This window comes from Eleginops maclovinus, chromosome 9 (assembly GCF_036324505.1).
Source record: "Eleginops maclovinus isolate JMC-PN-2008 ecotype Puerto Natales chromosome 9, JC_Emac_rtc_rv5, whole genome shotgun sequence".
Taxonomy (NCBI): domain Eukaryota; kingdom Metazoa; phylum Chordata; class Actinopteri; order Perciformes; family Eleginopidae; genus Eleginops; species Eleginops maclovinus.
Genome location: NC_086357.1, coordinates 11908624 through 11925800, shown reverse-complemented (window position 1 = coordinate 11925800; position 17177 = coordinate 11908624). Strand labels below are relative to the sequence as shown.

The following is a 17177-nucleotide window of genomic DNA, read 5'->3' as shown; positions in this document are numbered from 1 at the left end:
TCCTGCAAGCACACAAAATATGCAGTTGATAATAGTCACAGACTAAAGCAATATAATTCCTGTTTGACCCAGTTGGTTTAGGAAATGATAAATGATTAAATAAAAAAGAAATCACGACCCCACAGTACCTCGGACTGGCTGGGAAATTTGGAAAATAGTGAGATTTATGGTGAGTTAATGAGTTGACAATAACAAAATATAAAACTGTGCCAGCTTTACAGTTTCATGTTTGACAAATCATTAGTTCTGTTGGTCTCTTCTTCAATCTTTCGTTTGTTCCTTCTCTCAGCATGAGTCTCAAAACTCCCCTGAACACAGCCACATGGCCCTCGCGCAGCTAATGAATCATCTTTATGGATAACCTTGATGTATCATTTTATGGAATCATATTCACATGATTTTGTGAATCATTCATGTGAAACGTATCACCATATTACCATGCTGTTCAGAGCTTTGAAAGCTGCTGCATAAATCTAGTTTAATTATTGAATCAGTAAATTTATTATTGCATGTTATTATCTACAGCTGTTCGGAGAGCTGACATTTAAATGTATTGGATTTAGCAGCGATTCACACATGAGGTGATAACGAAAGACTGAGAGCCAGAACAACACTTCACAAACACAAGTCGGACCCCTGCAGCTAGCTTTAGAAAATGTGTATCACACCTACATCACAAGAGAAACACCGGGAGGCTGAACTTAATATTCCACCATTATAATAACAGACAAGGATCAAACTAACAATAGCATCATTTTTTAAGCATGGATATGAATAATTCTGGCCATTAACGGCAGGTGGACAAATTCCTGCAGAATGCTAATCACCCTCATGCGTCATGATGTCACGGCCAAGGTGACCACAGATGATATTAATGCTCTGAGGAAGACTTATGAAATCCCACAGAGATCTTATTGTTTACTCTGATCAACATTTAGGCTCTCCAAATTACAGTTTTTCATCAGAGGCTACAGCACAGTGGGATAAATAAATAGCCCAGCCCGATGCAAATTTATCACAGCTTACACTAATGTGGAATGGTTAAGACGCTGACTTCATAATGTGGGCTGTGGAGAGAAAACTGGATTCATCAATGTCCATGTCTGATATGTTCAAGCTGGTTTGCCAAGAAGATTATGTTACAAAGTTCATGCTGATGCAAAGCTGCATCATTGCAAGAAAAGAAAGATCATGTGTCTGAAATCAAAAACGTCTCTTTGGGCAGATTTCATGACCATCTTCTTCTGTGTATAAGTGGTTGTGCTAGAGAAAGGTCAGACGTTCTCCAAAAACAATGGGATTCAAAATGTGGGATTCTATTCATGGACTGGATATTATAGGAATAGATAGGGATGAATATTGGAAGAACAAAAGGTCAACAAAATAATCAAAATCATCATCTGGGGACCATGAATCTATATATTATTTTATATCAAGATAGGTTTCTCTGGGTCACAATTACCTTGGTTATCTGCAGGATTTATAATAATGATAGTAATAATTCATGGTATTTATTGAAGCGTTTTTCCAAGTGGTGAATTGTCGTGCCCAAAATGCAAATATACCTCTGTGAACATACAATTTGGAGTGGTTTTTCTTCACTGAACGCAGGTAAATGTTAAATGGACTGCATGCATTTATTTAGCGCTTTTCCAGTCCCTAGGAAGCTCTTTTACATATGGTATACAGGTCAGCATTCACGCCCATTCATGCAGAGGCTGCCACGCAAGGTGCCACCTGCTCAGGGAGACTTACATTCACACACCATGCCATCAGGGAAAATGTAGGGTTAGATATCTTGCCCAATGACACATCGACATGTTGACTGCAGGGGCTAGAGAGGTGACATATTCTGGCGAGAATTGGTGCGCCCCAACTACTTCTTACTGAGGTGATCACGAGTGGTTACCTGTGTAAGCTGCTCCAGCCTCTGTTGGGCCCCCTTCAGGACAGGATCTGTATTACGGACGGACATCTCTGGGTTCTCCTTCTGGGCTTTTAAACTGCTGCCAACAACACGACCTGCATAACTACAGAAAGAAAGAAAGAGAACAAGAAAGAGAGAATTAAAGTATTTAATGTCCTAGTTCTGAGCATTTGTTCTTACCCTGCCCCAGTTTTCTCAGAGGCACTGAAGTAGCATGTTCAATCAGGGCGTGGTGAGTCACTTTATGTGCAGACACACGCACACATGAACACAGAGAAGAATAAGTTATCTCCTGGCAATTGAGACAAAGAAGCAGAGGAGTCACTTGAGACATTCAGCTATGGTGACAAGAGATCATCTTCTGGCAGTCCTGATCTTAATCTTAACCAGCATGTTGAAGTCATTAAGCTTTTATTAAGAACATGTTTTAAAGCTATACATTTGACTCCATGAAAGTAACTCTTCCAATTACAAAGAAAAAAAACAACAACTATAGTTGACTGCTCGTGTTTCTGGTTTTCTACAGAGTTTGATTTCAAAAGGCACTATTTTGATGGAGTTATGTGGTATTTTGTAAGTGATGAATGAATGTTCCACTTACATGTTTTTTGTTACTGGACTACGAGCAGAGTCAACACAGTCTATGTTGCTTTCAAAGGAGCTATTTTCTTTCCTTCCTGCATGATGCTTTACCAGGTATAAAATAAATGTTATTCTTAAAAGATACCAGCTGTTGTTGAGATACCAGCAAAATGTTGTCATCTGTGAATGTGTTGAGACTTTCCAATACTTCTCTCTAGATTCTTCATCAATTCTAGCTACATATATATATATATATATATATATATATATAGATAGATATGTGCATGTTCTGCAACTTTTAACTACACTACTTTTTACTGAATTTCAATACCACATTGGGTAGTGCTGCCTAGATGTGACTGAGTTTCTGTAGTGGGTTTAAAGCAAATATCATGTCATGGTATCAGTGTGTGGGGTTGCAGTGGGTGGATTAAAAGAAGGATGAAGTGAGAGAAAAGGCAAAAAGGAGAAGAAACAACAGTTTGTGAGTCATATTTTTCCAAGTCTCCAAGTTCCAAAACAGCTTTCCTAGCTAATACAATCAGCCACCAAGTCACTAACCGCTGAGTACACACCCTTGAAAACACAAACACACTCTGGCTATGGCAACAAGGGGAATGGGTTGTGGGAACCAGAGAGCAGATTCATGGTGGATGTCAGCCCGAATCTTTAAAAAATGACTTGAGTAATGCCAAGATATGGGGTAGTGGTGAATACCCCAACCTCTGGAGCCAGGCTAACCCCACTGGTTAGCCTGGCCTCAAGTAATTTTATTCCCATACAGTTGGAGTTTTATTGCATATATTGTTCATGAAATAAAGGTCACACCGTGGCTTAAATCGTATTCAAGTTGATGTGCTAACGTCCTGAGGTATGACTCACAAGGTAAGTTCAGCTTAGTTTTTCCTGTTGTGGCTTAATTGAGCCAGACATTAGAAATCTATTATAACTGGTCTCACAGTAGTATTTATGAGCTGTGTCTGTGAGATACATTTTGGATCCAGCTTTGAGAAAGTTCACATTTAATATGCGGCCAATCGCACACAACATCAACAGATCAAAAGCTGCTTGTTTAATTTAACGGAGGGTGAGAGTACATATTCTCATGGGAAAAAGAGGTCATTAAGGAGGCACGAATCAAATAATGGAGTGGGGAAAAATAATAAAGCGCACAACTATAATAAATAAAAATCAACAGAGGTGGAACTAAATTAAATAAATTATACTGCTGACTTTATTGAATAGCCCAGGGTTTGGTATAAACAATAATAACTACCAGTTTTGCTCTTATGTTTCATGATGATATCGCTGAATATTACGCTGAATGCAGTGAACATTACTGGAGAATAACTGCATTGAAACTGTAACATAATGGCTACAGGAAAAGATCAATTGATTACCTCTATGTGACTGTAACAATGTGTGCATAAATAAGTAGTAGCTTTAGTGTGCAAATACTTACACAGTCTAAGGATGGATTTATGGTTGTAATATGGGGATAACAGATGTACGGTATCTGCACATTTTTTTATTTATAGTTCCATGTCAGATGCAAAAAACATTGTTTTTATAAAGCAGAGCAATTGACATAATAATGGGTCAGCTGTTTATACAATTACTAAATGTCTTTGATCTCAACATGCTTAGAGGTAGTTCACCTCAAAATTCACAACCAATCGTATTTCATGGAACAGACTACATTTCGATAATCTCTTTTGTTTTGCTACATAACTAAAAAGGTACATTTCAAACACAATCACCGTGGAAACTGTTAGCATTGATTACAAAAATGCACCCGTAAACAGAAAGAGATCCCATTGTGCATCCTTTCTAATCCCTGTAAAGAAAGAATTATGTTTTTGAAAGTATGTTTAGGACGAGTGAGCAAGGTTGATAAAAACAGGATATGATGCTACGTGTACAAATATGGCCATGTAATGACAACAGGAAGTTGGACAACATGTGAATGCATAAACACATGTGAAAAGGTCAGCACCAGCTAACCGATTTATATGGTAAATATATGGTACACATTCATGGTAAAAGATAGAACAGAATATGAAAAAATAGGGGGAAAAATGACAGGGAAGGGGAGAGTGAGGAGGAAGGAGTGAAAGAATACACTCAATTAAAATCCACATTCTGTTCACCAGGGGGAAATCCCCTAAATTCCTCAAAGTCCAGGAAATATTTTAGGGATCCATGTCAACACCACACGTTTAATAAATCTGCTACACACACACACACACACACACACACACACAACACCGGCAACACCATATCCATGGTTTCCTTACATTCATTCAGCTAGAACTGTGTGTCTTCATTGTCTTCACAGAGCAACGAGTGACAGGCAATTGATTTTACCTTTATTTATCATGGTTGGCTGACCACACTAGCTGTTTTATTACGATAACACCCTGTTTACAGTCCCAGTGACAAATAAACTGGCTGATATTAATCAAAAGACAGAAGAGAAGAAAAAAAAACGAGTCAGCCATCATAGTTTATGGCTTTAAGGCTGCAAAGAAGTATAAAAGTGCTTGGCCTTCAAATTCTCTTTTTTGATTTCTTAATGAATCCCAGATATTCCTTTCAGAGCATTAAAAGAAACATACAGGACGGAGTTTCTCCAACGAGACATTTGTAGATAAGTAATCACCGAGGTTTATTGTGCCTCTCAGTAAAGAAAGACCAACGACCTAATCATGAAAAATGCAGTTGTGAGTATTGTAATTATCTACAGTAATGAATCCAAGAGCTTAATGGAGAGCGTGTAATGAGGACCTAAAGGTAAAGAATGGAGCTTGTAGATTACATTCACATAATCAGGAACTGAGGGTAAAGAACTCAATAATGGCTTGAACTGAGGAATAATCATTCTCAAATTAAAGATAGGCTTTTGTGACGGCTTTCAAATGTTTTAAATAGGATATTTAAATGTAAATTACTGATTTGATTCTATGTTATACAGCAAATGTCTAAAAATTGAGTATTTTATTTATACCATTATAAATGTTGTTGTAGTTGCATTTAGTTTATTGCAACTAAACATTTAATTATGAAATATTTGTCATTTCTATGCTGAACAGAATAAGCAACATAGTACATTTGTGTATCATCTGCATACAGATGTATTTCACCTTTAAGCATGAAATACAGCCATCCATTCTGACTCATAAAACAGGAAATCTTTTAAAATAAAAGTTTTTCTTTAATCTTTTCTAATTATACTGGAAAGTATTCAAATTGTCCCACTCATTTACAACTAACATACTTTGTAATGAGGGGATAATTGTCTCGTTGTGGAGTTCTTGACAGGAATGCCTTCAGCTGTTATTGATTAGCAATTCCAAGAAGAGTGACAGGTAGGACGACAATATTTATTAGGGTCACTGCAATCTCCATCGCAAATGCAAAATGTCCCAATTTCTGTGGCTTTGACTATGCGAGACGTAATGGAAACATAAATGATTAATTTGCCATGCTCTGTAATGTTTGGTGCAATGGAAAGAAGAAGAAAGGTTTACTGCTGTTTCACCTCTCAGCTGTCAAACATCAGCATAGCAGTGAAAGCTGAAAGGGGAACAGAGAGCCAGAGTTGGCTGTGTGAAACTATGTGTTATTTGCAGGAGGAGACATTTTTAAAACAACACACCAGCTGCAACTAAACATCTGTTGAAGGCTGAACAGATATCGTTCTTGCCTAATGCTTAAAAGCCATTCGATTTACTGAAGGCTGAAGGCGAAGGTGGGGTGGCTTTATTTGTTTTAACTTGAGAGCCTCTCAGGGTTCATTCAAATGACTTTAAGCAGAATGATGCAATGAAAGGTGAATGTTCTTGATTGGAGCCTCAGATATCAGATATTTGGCGTCTTCTATTTAGTATATCTAAAAATAAATGACACATTGCTGAGAAACTTCATTTGTTGGTCAATAACCTGTAATTATAATTTTGTTATCGCACAAATCTTTAGAATATTCAGAAATCCCACTTTGATATTCAAGAACACATATCAAAAGCATCTGCACATTATGAATTCTCTCATGTCCAATACCTGCTGTCCTACTGAAAGTATTGGGAACTCTCAGTGGTGAGAATGAGCTTTTGGGCAGATTACACACTGTCTGGATGCTCGGTCTGTTTGATGAGATCATAATGTTGCAGAAAGTGTGCTGCAGATGACACACTGAGTGACCTTTAATAAGATCTGGAGAACGACAGACATAAATCAACGGCAACGTAATGACAAAGCCGCTCTGCTGTTGCCCTCGGTTACAGCAGGGTTGTTAATGGTAACGTTAAAAGCGACTTTGGCATGCACTGAAACACAAACACACACATTGCACACTTCACACAGTGAAATGAAATTACCCTGAGATAGTGATCTGATCTGAGCGAGGTGTGTAATTATAAGAGTCACAGCCTCAATTGTACATCTAGATGCATTCCTGTGGAGTCATTTACATACCTCTAACACACACACACACACACACACACACACACACACACACACACACACACACACACACACACACACACACACACACACACACACACACACACACACACACACACACACAAACACACATACACACACACACACACACACACACACACACACACACACACACACACACACACACACACACACACATTACACTGACACCTGAGGCACCTGTACTCTCTGTACAATACATGAAAGTGATACGCTGTGGTTTGTATAGGAAACATTTGCACTTTGTCTCACTTTCTCTATCCTTCATATTCCTCCTCTCCCCCTCCGGACAATTCTTCCTCTGTCTTTCAACAGCAGTTCCCTGACTGAGAAACATCAATGGCTGATGTAAAACAGATTTTAATGCATAAATCTGTCACGTAAAAGCTGTAAAGTACTGGGTGTGGTTTTTCTTCAGAGGTGAAAGCAGAGCTAATAACTTGTAATTTAGGATACTGATAAGATGCTTCCCTCTTCTGGAGAAAACTAGCTATTACAGCTCTTACTCATCAATATAGGATTATAGTTTATTCAGTTTAAATAGCTGAAAAACACATATTTAAACTGTAAATGTTTTCAATATTTAAGCACAGGTACGCAATACCATTCACTCCTATACCGTCATACTTGATCATCAGTCTTCATACGCATGTCAATCATAGATATAATAGACACTGCGATGAATATCACGTACTCTGGATTTCATTTTGAATCACAATTTACAGCCACTGTAAATGATCTACATATGTGGCTGTGACATTAAGAGGATTAAAGGCTGAATGGGAAGGTGCTCTGTGCAGCTGTGACTTCAAATGTCCTTGTATTATATATTATGTGGAACAGATGTATTGAGTTACTGAAAGTTATTTTGAAACCTATTGTCACGGACACACAATAGTGAAAATGGCTCTCTGTTAACAATGTGCTCACTGTAGGATTGAGCTAGTAGTGTGTTATATTTGGACTATATCTGCATTACAGTATGTGTATTAGTATGGGATTGTTTCTGTATAAAATGAAGTTAACATATACTTAATGCTATGCTTTTATTGAAAAGTGAGTGTACATTTTATGGTTATTTTTCAGTTTGACCTGCAAGTCACAGTTAATGTTTTTTTTAAATATATTTTATTCTGAAAAAAAGCAGTTTTACTTTTTTTTGTTTATTTCTACATAATACATATATTTGATAAAGCAATATCCTTTGAGGACATATTTACTTTAGCTTCCACAAAGTCATATAAAACATAAAAATAATAAACCACCTGCGCCAAAACCTAATTTTGAAAACCAATAAACAAGAAAAACATACAAAAATCAAAGAAATTAAATAAATCACATGTGAAAAAACAATGTCCTTTTTTTCTCACAAAACAGAAACAAAGCAAATCCCTTGCTTTCAAAATATATGTCTGATACTCCGTTAATGGTCGGCTTAGGGTTGCCAGTTTGTGTTGGCAGCTGATAGCAGCGTTTACTCATAGTTCTCTACATTTCTCAGGTCGTTAGGGCAATCACTGGTAGTTGTATTCTAAGATTCTGACAAAACATTTCTTAAATGTAAAAGGCATTGTAGTTATCTCACCTCTGATTTATTGTTTGTATTTGGCACTCATTCATCCCGTATGAATAACTGTTATAACTAGAGTTTCTATTGTGGTGAGGCTTGACTTTGGTGCTCGTTAGGAATGAGGTCTACTCCTCTGCTGACCCATCTGTCCTGCCATGCTAGCTCGTATCAGTATAAGCAAGAAGAGCGCTGATAATCTGCTCACCTCCCCTTTATCATGCAGCCTCAGACTTCCTCATCATTCTGTGTGTTTTGCCGCCTATCTCTTTTGTTCTCACACATACTCACACCAACTTAGACATTTGTAAGTGAAGTGGGTCAGAGGGTGGAGGAGATGAATGGAGCTCTGAATAGAAGGACGGAGAGATGAATGGATGGCTGAATTAATGAACGGACGGATAGATGGATAGATGTTAGAGAAAAGAAGACGTAAAGAGGTCAGTGAGGCAGAGACTGGACAAACTCCAACGCGACCAAGTGTAACTATCTCTTCCCTTCCACGAGATAAAACTCTAAAACACACTTCACAGATAGAGACGGTCTGAGGGTTCCTAAATATTTTACTCTCAGTCTTCTTCAGAAGCCTCACCTTACCGACCTGCAGAAAGTTTCAAAGTAAATTGTGGAGGGCTAAGAACCGATTTTATACCACTTTACCTTTATCTAGTACTCAGACTTAATGGCTGATATGGCTTTTCAGAAACCATGATGATGATAAACAGACTTCTGACTGATCTGGCACATCAAGTCCCTTGTGTAAGCTATATTACAGCATCTCTTTCATGCCAAAAAACCCCTGTATGATAGATGTTTTTATTTGACAATAGCAGGTCATTCACAATGTACTCCACAATTACATCTCTATTCTCAATAATATCGCTTAAAGAACCTGGGCCCTGGCCTAATATGATTCAAAGTGTGTGCATTTCACTTTAACTGGAACACAGCAGAGCCCTGAGTAGTGTTTTTAGTAACACTTGTGCTTTTCCTGCTATGACAAATCCAAAACTTTGCCATAAAAAGGCTGCTGTAGGATTATTAGGTAAACTGCCTACTTTTCAATGCGGGTTATTGTGGTAATCATAACCAGTGATACCTTCTGATGCCTATGGAAACAAATAATTATTTTTTTATAAACAAAGTACAATTCCACCCTTAAATTACTTTTGATTAGATAATATATCTTAACAGGGTCCTGCTCCATGTCTCTTAAAATACTACCAGAAGCTAAAAACATGGCAGAGCCATTAAATCTGAGGTTAACTAGCCTTGACTCAAGCACTGGAGCTCTGGAGACAGAGCACAGTCTGTGTGTGTGTGTGTGTGTGTGTGTGTGTGTGTGTGTGTGTGTGTGTGTGTGTGTGTGTGTGTGTGTGTGTGTGTGTGTGTGTGTGTGTGTGTGTGTGTGTGTGTGTGTGTGTGTGTGTGTGTGTGTCAGTTAGTTTGTGTAGCATGTCCTTGTAAAACTACATGTCCTGTTTCATGTGGTTGATGGACCATTGGCGAGAAACCTTATCCATCAAAGAAACTGAAATAATGGATGGTGTACGTGTGTTAAGAAAGGCCCATGTTACTGTCCAGCCATCAAAGACTACTGGAGGGAGATACACAATGCCTTACAAGACATTTTCAAAGACATAATACCCCTGGAGATCAAGATTTTATACTTTGGGATTTTGCCACAGGAATGGTTGAGAAAGGAGAAATATTCATGAAACATTCTGCTGGTTGCTGCTACAAAAGGCATTAACCAGGAAATGGTTATACAAGGATAGCCCAACTCTGAATGGATGAATGGACATCACAATGGAACATGGAAAAGATAACTGCTTTTGGCAATCATAAACTGGAGCAATTTACTTCATACTTGGAAAAGTGGACTCACTATGTAACGCTCTATAGGCCTCATTTTGTTTTCACAGATTCTTAACTCTGCAAAGAAATGACCGGTCCCTAATTGTTCATTCTCCTTTAATATTATTTTCTTTTACGTATCTGTTATTTGTGTCGGCATTGCTGAAAAGGATGAACAGATTGTCATTCATGTAATGATGCAAGGTACAGTATGCTGTAACAATGTTTGATACAACATTACAGTAAAAAGTAAATGAAAAAAAGAAAGGCCCATGTTTGGTGACATGTCAGATGAACACAACATCTCATTATGTGTGTATTGCAGGGTGCATGTTGGTAGGTGTGTTAGTCGTTACGTGTGTATGAATGTGCGTTTGAGTGCACGCCTGTGAATGTGTGTGTGTTGGTGCGTTTATTTGTGCCCATTTGTCTTGTTACCAGTTTAAGCTGCCAATGTAATCACCATGAGAAAGACTCTGGAAACGAACTCTCTAACCTTCACAACCCTGTCACCCCCCCCACCCCCAGCCTGCCAACTATAAGAATGCACAAACACACACACACACACACACACACACACACACACACACACACACACACACACACACACACACACACACACACACACACACACACACACACACACACACACACACACACACACACACACACACACACACACACTTCACTTTTGTAAAATCAAAAATCATTCAGACTCAAATTGAGACACTGTCATGGATGGACTGGGAAAGTGAATAACTCATTACTGGTGTTCAATACCATTTCAGAAAAATGTAGAAAAATGCAATTCCACCGATGTTACAAGAGCTTCTCAAAAGCAATTTGGAGATTTCACTTTGATTTCAGAGTTTAAATGATTTACACCAGTGGAGCAGTTGAGTAGAAATACAATCAAAGGTGGCCCTTAACATCTGTCTCACAGTCCCGCTGGGTTGCTACACTGAAACTGTGACTATATGCTACAGGGCACTGGGACAAATATACTCCCTACTGTACATCCATATTGCTGCAGTATGCTGAAGCTTCTGGGCAGGTGGCTGTACAGAGAGCCGGGCACAACTCTGAATCAGCAGCCCATTATTGAAGAACAAATTAACCATGCAGCATCTTGGATTAACATGGAGTCCTGCACATGCCTTAAATGTCAGTTTGTGAATGAGGCCTTAACCTTATGTTAAATTCAATTTTCTTTACATCAAAACCTCTGAGGATACATTTCTTTAGTTTGGCCTGTTCTGCTTTAGCTTTTCACTCCAGCATATTTGATCTAAAATTAGATGAAGTTCTTTCAAATATGGAGCTATACGAACATTAAATGCAATACATGGGGTTTACTCAAGAAGTCATAAAGGATCACATGTGATGTTGGAACAACTACATTACATGCGTGGTGTTTGGTACGTCCTTCTCAACTAGGAAAGTAACTAAGTACATTAACTCAAGTACTCTATTTACAGTATGTACCATTTTATGCTACTTTGTACTTTTACTCTACTACAATTCAGAGGTGAACGGTGTAGTTTTACTCCACTACATTTATGTGGTACCTTTAGTTACTTTGCAGATATAGATTAATGATAAACAATATGATCAACAGTTAAAAAATACTTTAGTTAAACCTGGAGTAAATTCACATTCTACCCAGCAGTAAATTATACAAATTAGTTCCACCTTTACCAGCTTTGATAAGACATCAATACATCGACCAGTATAAACAAAACATATAATATACAGTGGGGCAAAAAAGTATTTAGTCAGCCACCAATTGTGCAAGTTCTCCCATTTAAAAAGATGAGAGAGGCCTGTAATTTTCATCATAGGTATACCTCAACTATGAGAGACAAAATGAGGAAAAAAAATCCAGGAAATCACATTGTAGGATTTTTAATGAATTAATTTTCAAATGATTGTGGAAAATAAGTATTTGGTCAATAACAAAAGTTCATCTCAATACTTTGTTATATACCCTTTGTTGGCGATGACAGAGGTCAAACGTTTTCTGTAAGTCTTCACAAGGTTTTCACACACTGTTGCTGGTATTTTGGCCCATTCCTCCATGCAGATCTCCTCTAAAGCAGTGATGTTTTGGGGCTGTCGCTGGGCAACACGGACTTTCAACTCCCTCCAAAGATTTTCTATGGGGTTGAGATCTGGAGACTGGCTAGGCCACTCCAGGACCTTGAAATGCTTCTTACGAAGCCACTCCTTCGTAGCCCTGGCGGTGTGTTTGGGATCATGGTCATGCTGAAAGACCCAGCCACGCTTCATCTTCAGTGCCCTTGCTGATGGAAGGAGGTTTTCACTCAAAATCTCACGATACATGGCCCCATTCATTCTTTCCTTTACACGGATCAGTCGCCCTGGTCCCTTTGCAGAAAAACAGCCCCAAAGCCTGATGTTTCCACCCCTATGCTTCACAGTAGGTATGGTGTTCTTTGGATGCAACTCTGCATTCTTTCTCTTCCAAACACGACGAGTTGAGTTTTTACCAAAAAGTTCTATTTTGGTTTCATCTGACCATATGACATTCTCCCAATCCTCTTCTGGATCATCCAAATGCCCTCTAGCAAACTTCAGACGGGCCTGGACATGTACTGGCTTAAGCAGGGGGACACGTCTGGAACTGCAGGATTTAAGTCCCTGGCGGCGTAGTGTGTTACTGATGGTAGCCTCTGTTACTTTGGTCCCAGCTCTCTGCAGGTCATTCACTAGGTCCCCCCGTGTGGTTCTGGCATTTTTGCTCACCGTTCTTGTGATCATTTTGACCCCACGGGGTGAGATCTTGCGTGGAGCCCCAGATTGAGGGAGATTAGCAGTGGTCTTGTATGTCTTCCATTTTCTAATATTGCTCCCACAGTTGATTTCTTCACACCAAGCTGCTTACCTATTGCAGATTCAGTTTTCCCAGCCTGGTGCAGGTCTACAATTTAGTCTCTGGTCTCCTTTGACAGCTCTTTGGTCTTGGCCATAGTGGAGTTTGGAGTATGACTGTTTGAGGTTGTGGACAGGTGTCTTTTATACTGATAACGAGTTCAAAAGGTGCCATTAATACAGGTAACGAGTGGAGGACAGAGGAGCCTCTTAAAGAAGAAGTTACAGGTCTGTGAGAGCCAGAAATCTTGCTTGTTTGTAGGTGACCAAATACTTATTTTACCGAGGAATTTACCAATTAATTCATTAAAAATCCTACAATGTGATTTCCTGGATTTTTTTTTCTCATTCTGTCTCTCATAGTTGAAGTGTACCTATGATAAAAATTACAGGCCTCTCTCATCTTTTTAAATGGGAGAACTTGCACAATTGGTGGCTGACTAAATACTTTTTTGCCCCACTGTATATGAATGGGAAATGGACCGATCAGCAAAATGAGTAATTTTGGTACTTTAAGTATATTTTGATGCTAATACTTTTGTACTTTTACTTGAGTAACATTTTGAATCCAGGACTTTTACTCATAACAGAGTATTCCTACACTCTAGTACGGATCTGAGTACTTCTCCCACCTCTGCTGGAAATACATTTTTAGTTACAAATGAATGTAATGTGACACACACCTTTCTACGACGTCTTGACCACTCCAGCATGTGTGCTGCTCAACCTCCATCTCACTTTCACAAAGCATCTCTGGCAGCTCAGAGAAAAACCACTGGTACCGCTGGATGGAGCCCTCAAACTCCCTTAAAAGAGACAGAGACAGTAGTGCACAGTTGATTGCATGGTTTGTTGGTGGTTAGTGAGTCCATTGTATCATTTACCATTATTTGTTTCAATTCAGACTTGTCATGTACAGTTCCCTCTGAAATCCCTCCCGAAAGTTACCAAGTTGAGAGCAACAAGGGGAGGGGAAACAACCTCACAGCACTTTTGATAAAGACTTTGTAATGAAGATCTGATATGAAGGTTTTAGTTTAATGAGTTTTCTGATCCCAGGTTTTATTTTGTCAAAGTTTTACCTCTAGGATATGGATCTATCCTTTAGGAGAAATTAAATGATAACTATGTTGTATAATTCAAATGCCAATAAAGATAAAGATAATTAAAAGTTTAGTCACAATAGCGCCTTTGCACTTTATTTGCACGCTGTGAATAATTGTTCATTTCAGGGTGTAATTGTAAGTCTTAACAGATAAGAATTCTTTAGACAAGGGCATATGAATAGACAGAATGGAGAAAATGACATACAAAACATAACCAAGTTAAGAAAAACTCTTTTGACAATAATTCAGATAATGCAGCTAATGTGGATGTATTTACCTAGACAGTTTTTTCAGGCTTCGACTTTTGTCTCCTCTGGAGCCTTTAAGGGGAAATGGCCTGTTTCGATACACAAACACAAACAAGCACAGAAAAAAGTTTGATTTTCCTCTCCTACGATGGAAGGTTGTGTCATTTTTTCTTCCAAAGTTTATTTCACTTTCTGTGGATACATTCTCACTTGCTCCAGATATTCTCACTCTGACATTTCATCAGATGTATGTGACTCACCTCCTGGATTGTGGCGGCAGACGATGAGAAGCAGGACCTGCTGAGGGCGGCGATGTCACATCTGACCTCTCTGACGTCACTGATGCAGCAGGGCTCACAGACGCTGTATACTGCCAGTTGATGGGATTTGCATTTGGCATTAAGGGACCTACTGCCTGGGGTCCACATACCTTCTCTACCTGAAGAACAGATTGTGTTTTAGCTGTTTTAGAATAATTCAAAATGATGTGCAGTTTCTTACCAGAGAAGCTCAGATACCCCCATTGACACCATCCATCATATCTTTAATGTGTGTTTAGTAGATCATTAAAATAGGGTCAAATTCAGCACCATTTATTATACAGTGGTCATTGTTAATTGTTTCAAATATAAGACTGTGATTGTTGCATAGTGAGTAAAGTTTTTACTAACTATCAAATGCAGAATATAGTGTTAGCGTTTACAACTGGCTCTGGTGATAGTTTTGTAGTTTAGTCATTGTGACAAAAATCATAATTTTTATTAATCATACATTTATTTCAAGCGGGGGCCCAAAATCTTCCCATGTAATCTTCCGGATATTGTTAAGTACACTTTGTTGGTAATTACTAATCCAGTACCATAAAATTAACACATTTACCTAAAAGATCCAACACAGTAGAGCACAACACAAGATGTATTACAGAGGCCACTAAAATTCAATCTTATCAACAGTGTTTTTCCTTGTTTACAGGAATTACTGCTGTCTAGTAATTCCTCTCTCAACTTTAGCTGCTGCACAAACATCGTTAAATGTTCAGGGGTTTCCTTTTTAATGAAGTGTCTAATGAATAAGAAGCTTGATCAAATATTCAATTAAGTGCTATTTTCGTATTAGCCACAATTAGCAGTGTGATTATGCCTGTGTATGTTTGTTTACCTCTCAGGAATCTACTCTACTAAGTCCACAATGTTCTCTCAAAGTTGGATGGCTACTCTATTTCCTCCTCCAACAGTGTGTGCATACATGCATGTGTTTGTGTGTCGTCTGTTTGTCCAGAGATTAGCCACAGAAACTTTCTCATCACTCAGAACCAAGCTGCATTCTGGGTATTCGTTGTCCCGCCAACCAGAGTCTTTGTCTGGCACTGGATCTGTATTCACACTCACATACACAATCGCACACACACAGACTGAGGGGAACCCCAGATTCTCTGAAGAATTAGGCTGTTTTTAGCCCATCGAGGTATAAGGCTTTTGTAAAGAAACTCAACTGCCGGGCTGAAAGAAAACCTTCCTCCCTCTGTGTCCAAAATTCAAATGACTATATTATTGGGATATACAAGGAAGGATGGTTTAGCAATCAGTTTAATCAGTTTATTTTAAACTTTTGAAGGGCACAATTTTTTTAGCATTCAAACCTTTTTCAATAGACTTCTATCAATATCCAGAATCCCAAAAGTGTTCAACTTACAATTACAAGTACAGAGCCTATAAGTTAACCACAGCTGGATATACTACCCCCCCCTACCCTCTGCTTACTGTGGCTGTAATGCGTGGCCCGTGCAGCTGAGCGTGCAGTATAGCATCATTCACGTGATTCCGGACTGCTAACAGCGCTAACTCCATGCTGTTGTGGTTGCTGCTTGTTGCTAACATGGCAGCTAACCGTTGGAGCAACACCACCAGACTCCCCCAGGGGGCGCCAAGCTCTGATACCCCCACCTACAATATATAGGATGGACAAGGAAAGAGGAGACATGATAATAGTGAAGAGAGAGGGGGAGGTTAAAGGGAATATAGAGGTGGGAAATGTGGAAACAAACAAGGAGTTAGAAAACAAGTTTAGTTTGGTAAATTGGCTAAAATGTTCTGTACATATTATGCTCAGAATCAAGACACAAGTCACAGATTGGGACACTTTGCTATAATAAGAAAAACAATAAGATAGAAGGAAATAAGCCAATGATCAAGATGACAAGCAGTTTCTATCTCTTGACAGGACAGAGTTTCACATAAGCCGAGATGCCTTCTGTCACGGCGAGGCTGTTCCTACTTCTCCGTCTGCCTTCCCCTGACTTCACTGAAGAGGATAAACATGATGGGAAGTTGTTTTACCACCACGCTTCCTTTGCTTCCAAGATACTCTCACGCGGGATGTAAAGCGCCATCTTCCAAGTCTGTCTATTGTGGGCGCTGTTAAAGCTGTCCAGCAAAAGTCGAAGCAGCGAAGTAAGATGCACAGAAGACACTGCCAGTTCTCTTGGCAATGCTCTTGTT

The 17177-nt window shown here is 38.9% G+C and overlaps 1 protein-coding gene across 1 annotated transcript in view; it reads right to left on the bottom strand.

The window, feature by feature from the left end:
* Window positions 1–17177, bottom strand: part of LOC134869300 (glypican-5-like) — a 45984-nt gene that overhangs the window by 19245 nt on the left and 9562 nt on the right. The window contains exons 4-8 of the mRNA XM_063890818.1: window positions 16440–16622; window positions 14940–15118; window positions 14709–14768; window positions 14009–14131; window positions 1910–2030 (exon numbers count right to left, since the gene is read on the bottom strand). Coding sequence (XP_063746888.1) covers window positions 1910–2030; window positions 14009–14131; window positions 14709–14768; window positions 14940–15118; window positions 16440–16622 — 666 coding nt within the window. The remainder of the gene's footprint in view (window positions 1–1909; window positions 2031–14008; window positions 14132–14708; window positions 14769–14939; window positions 15119–16439; window positions 16623–17177) is intronic.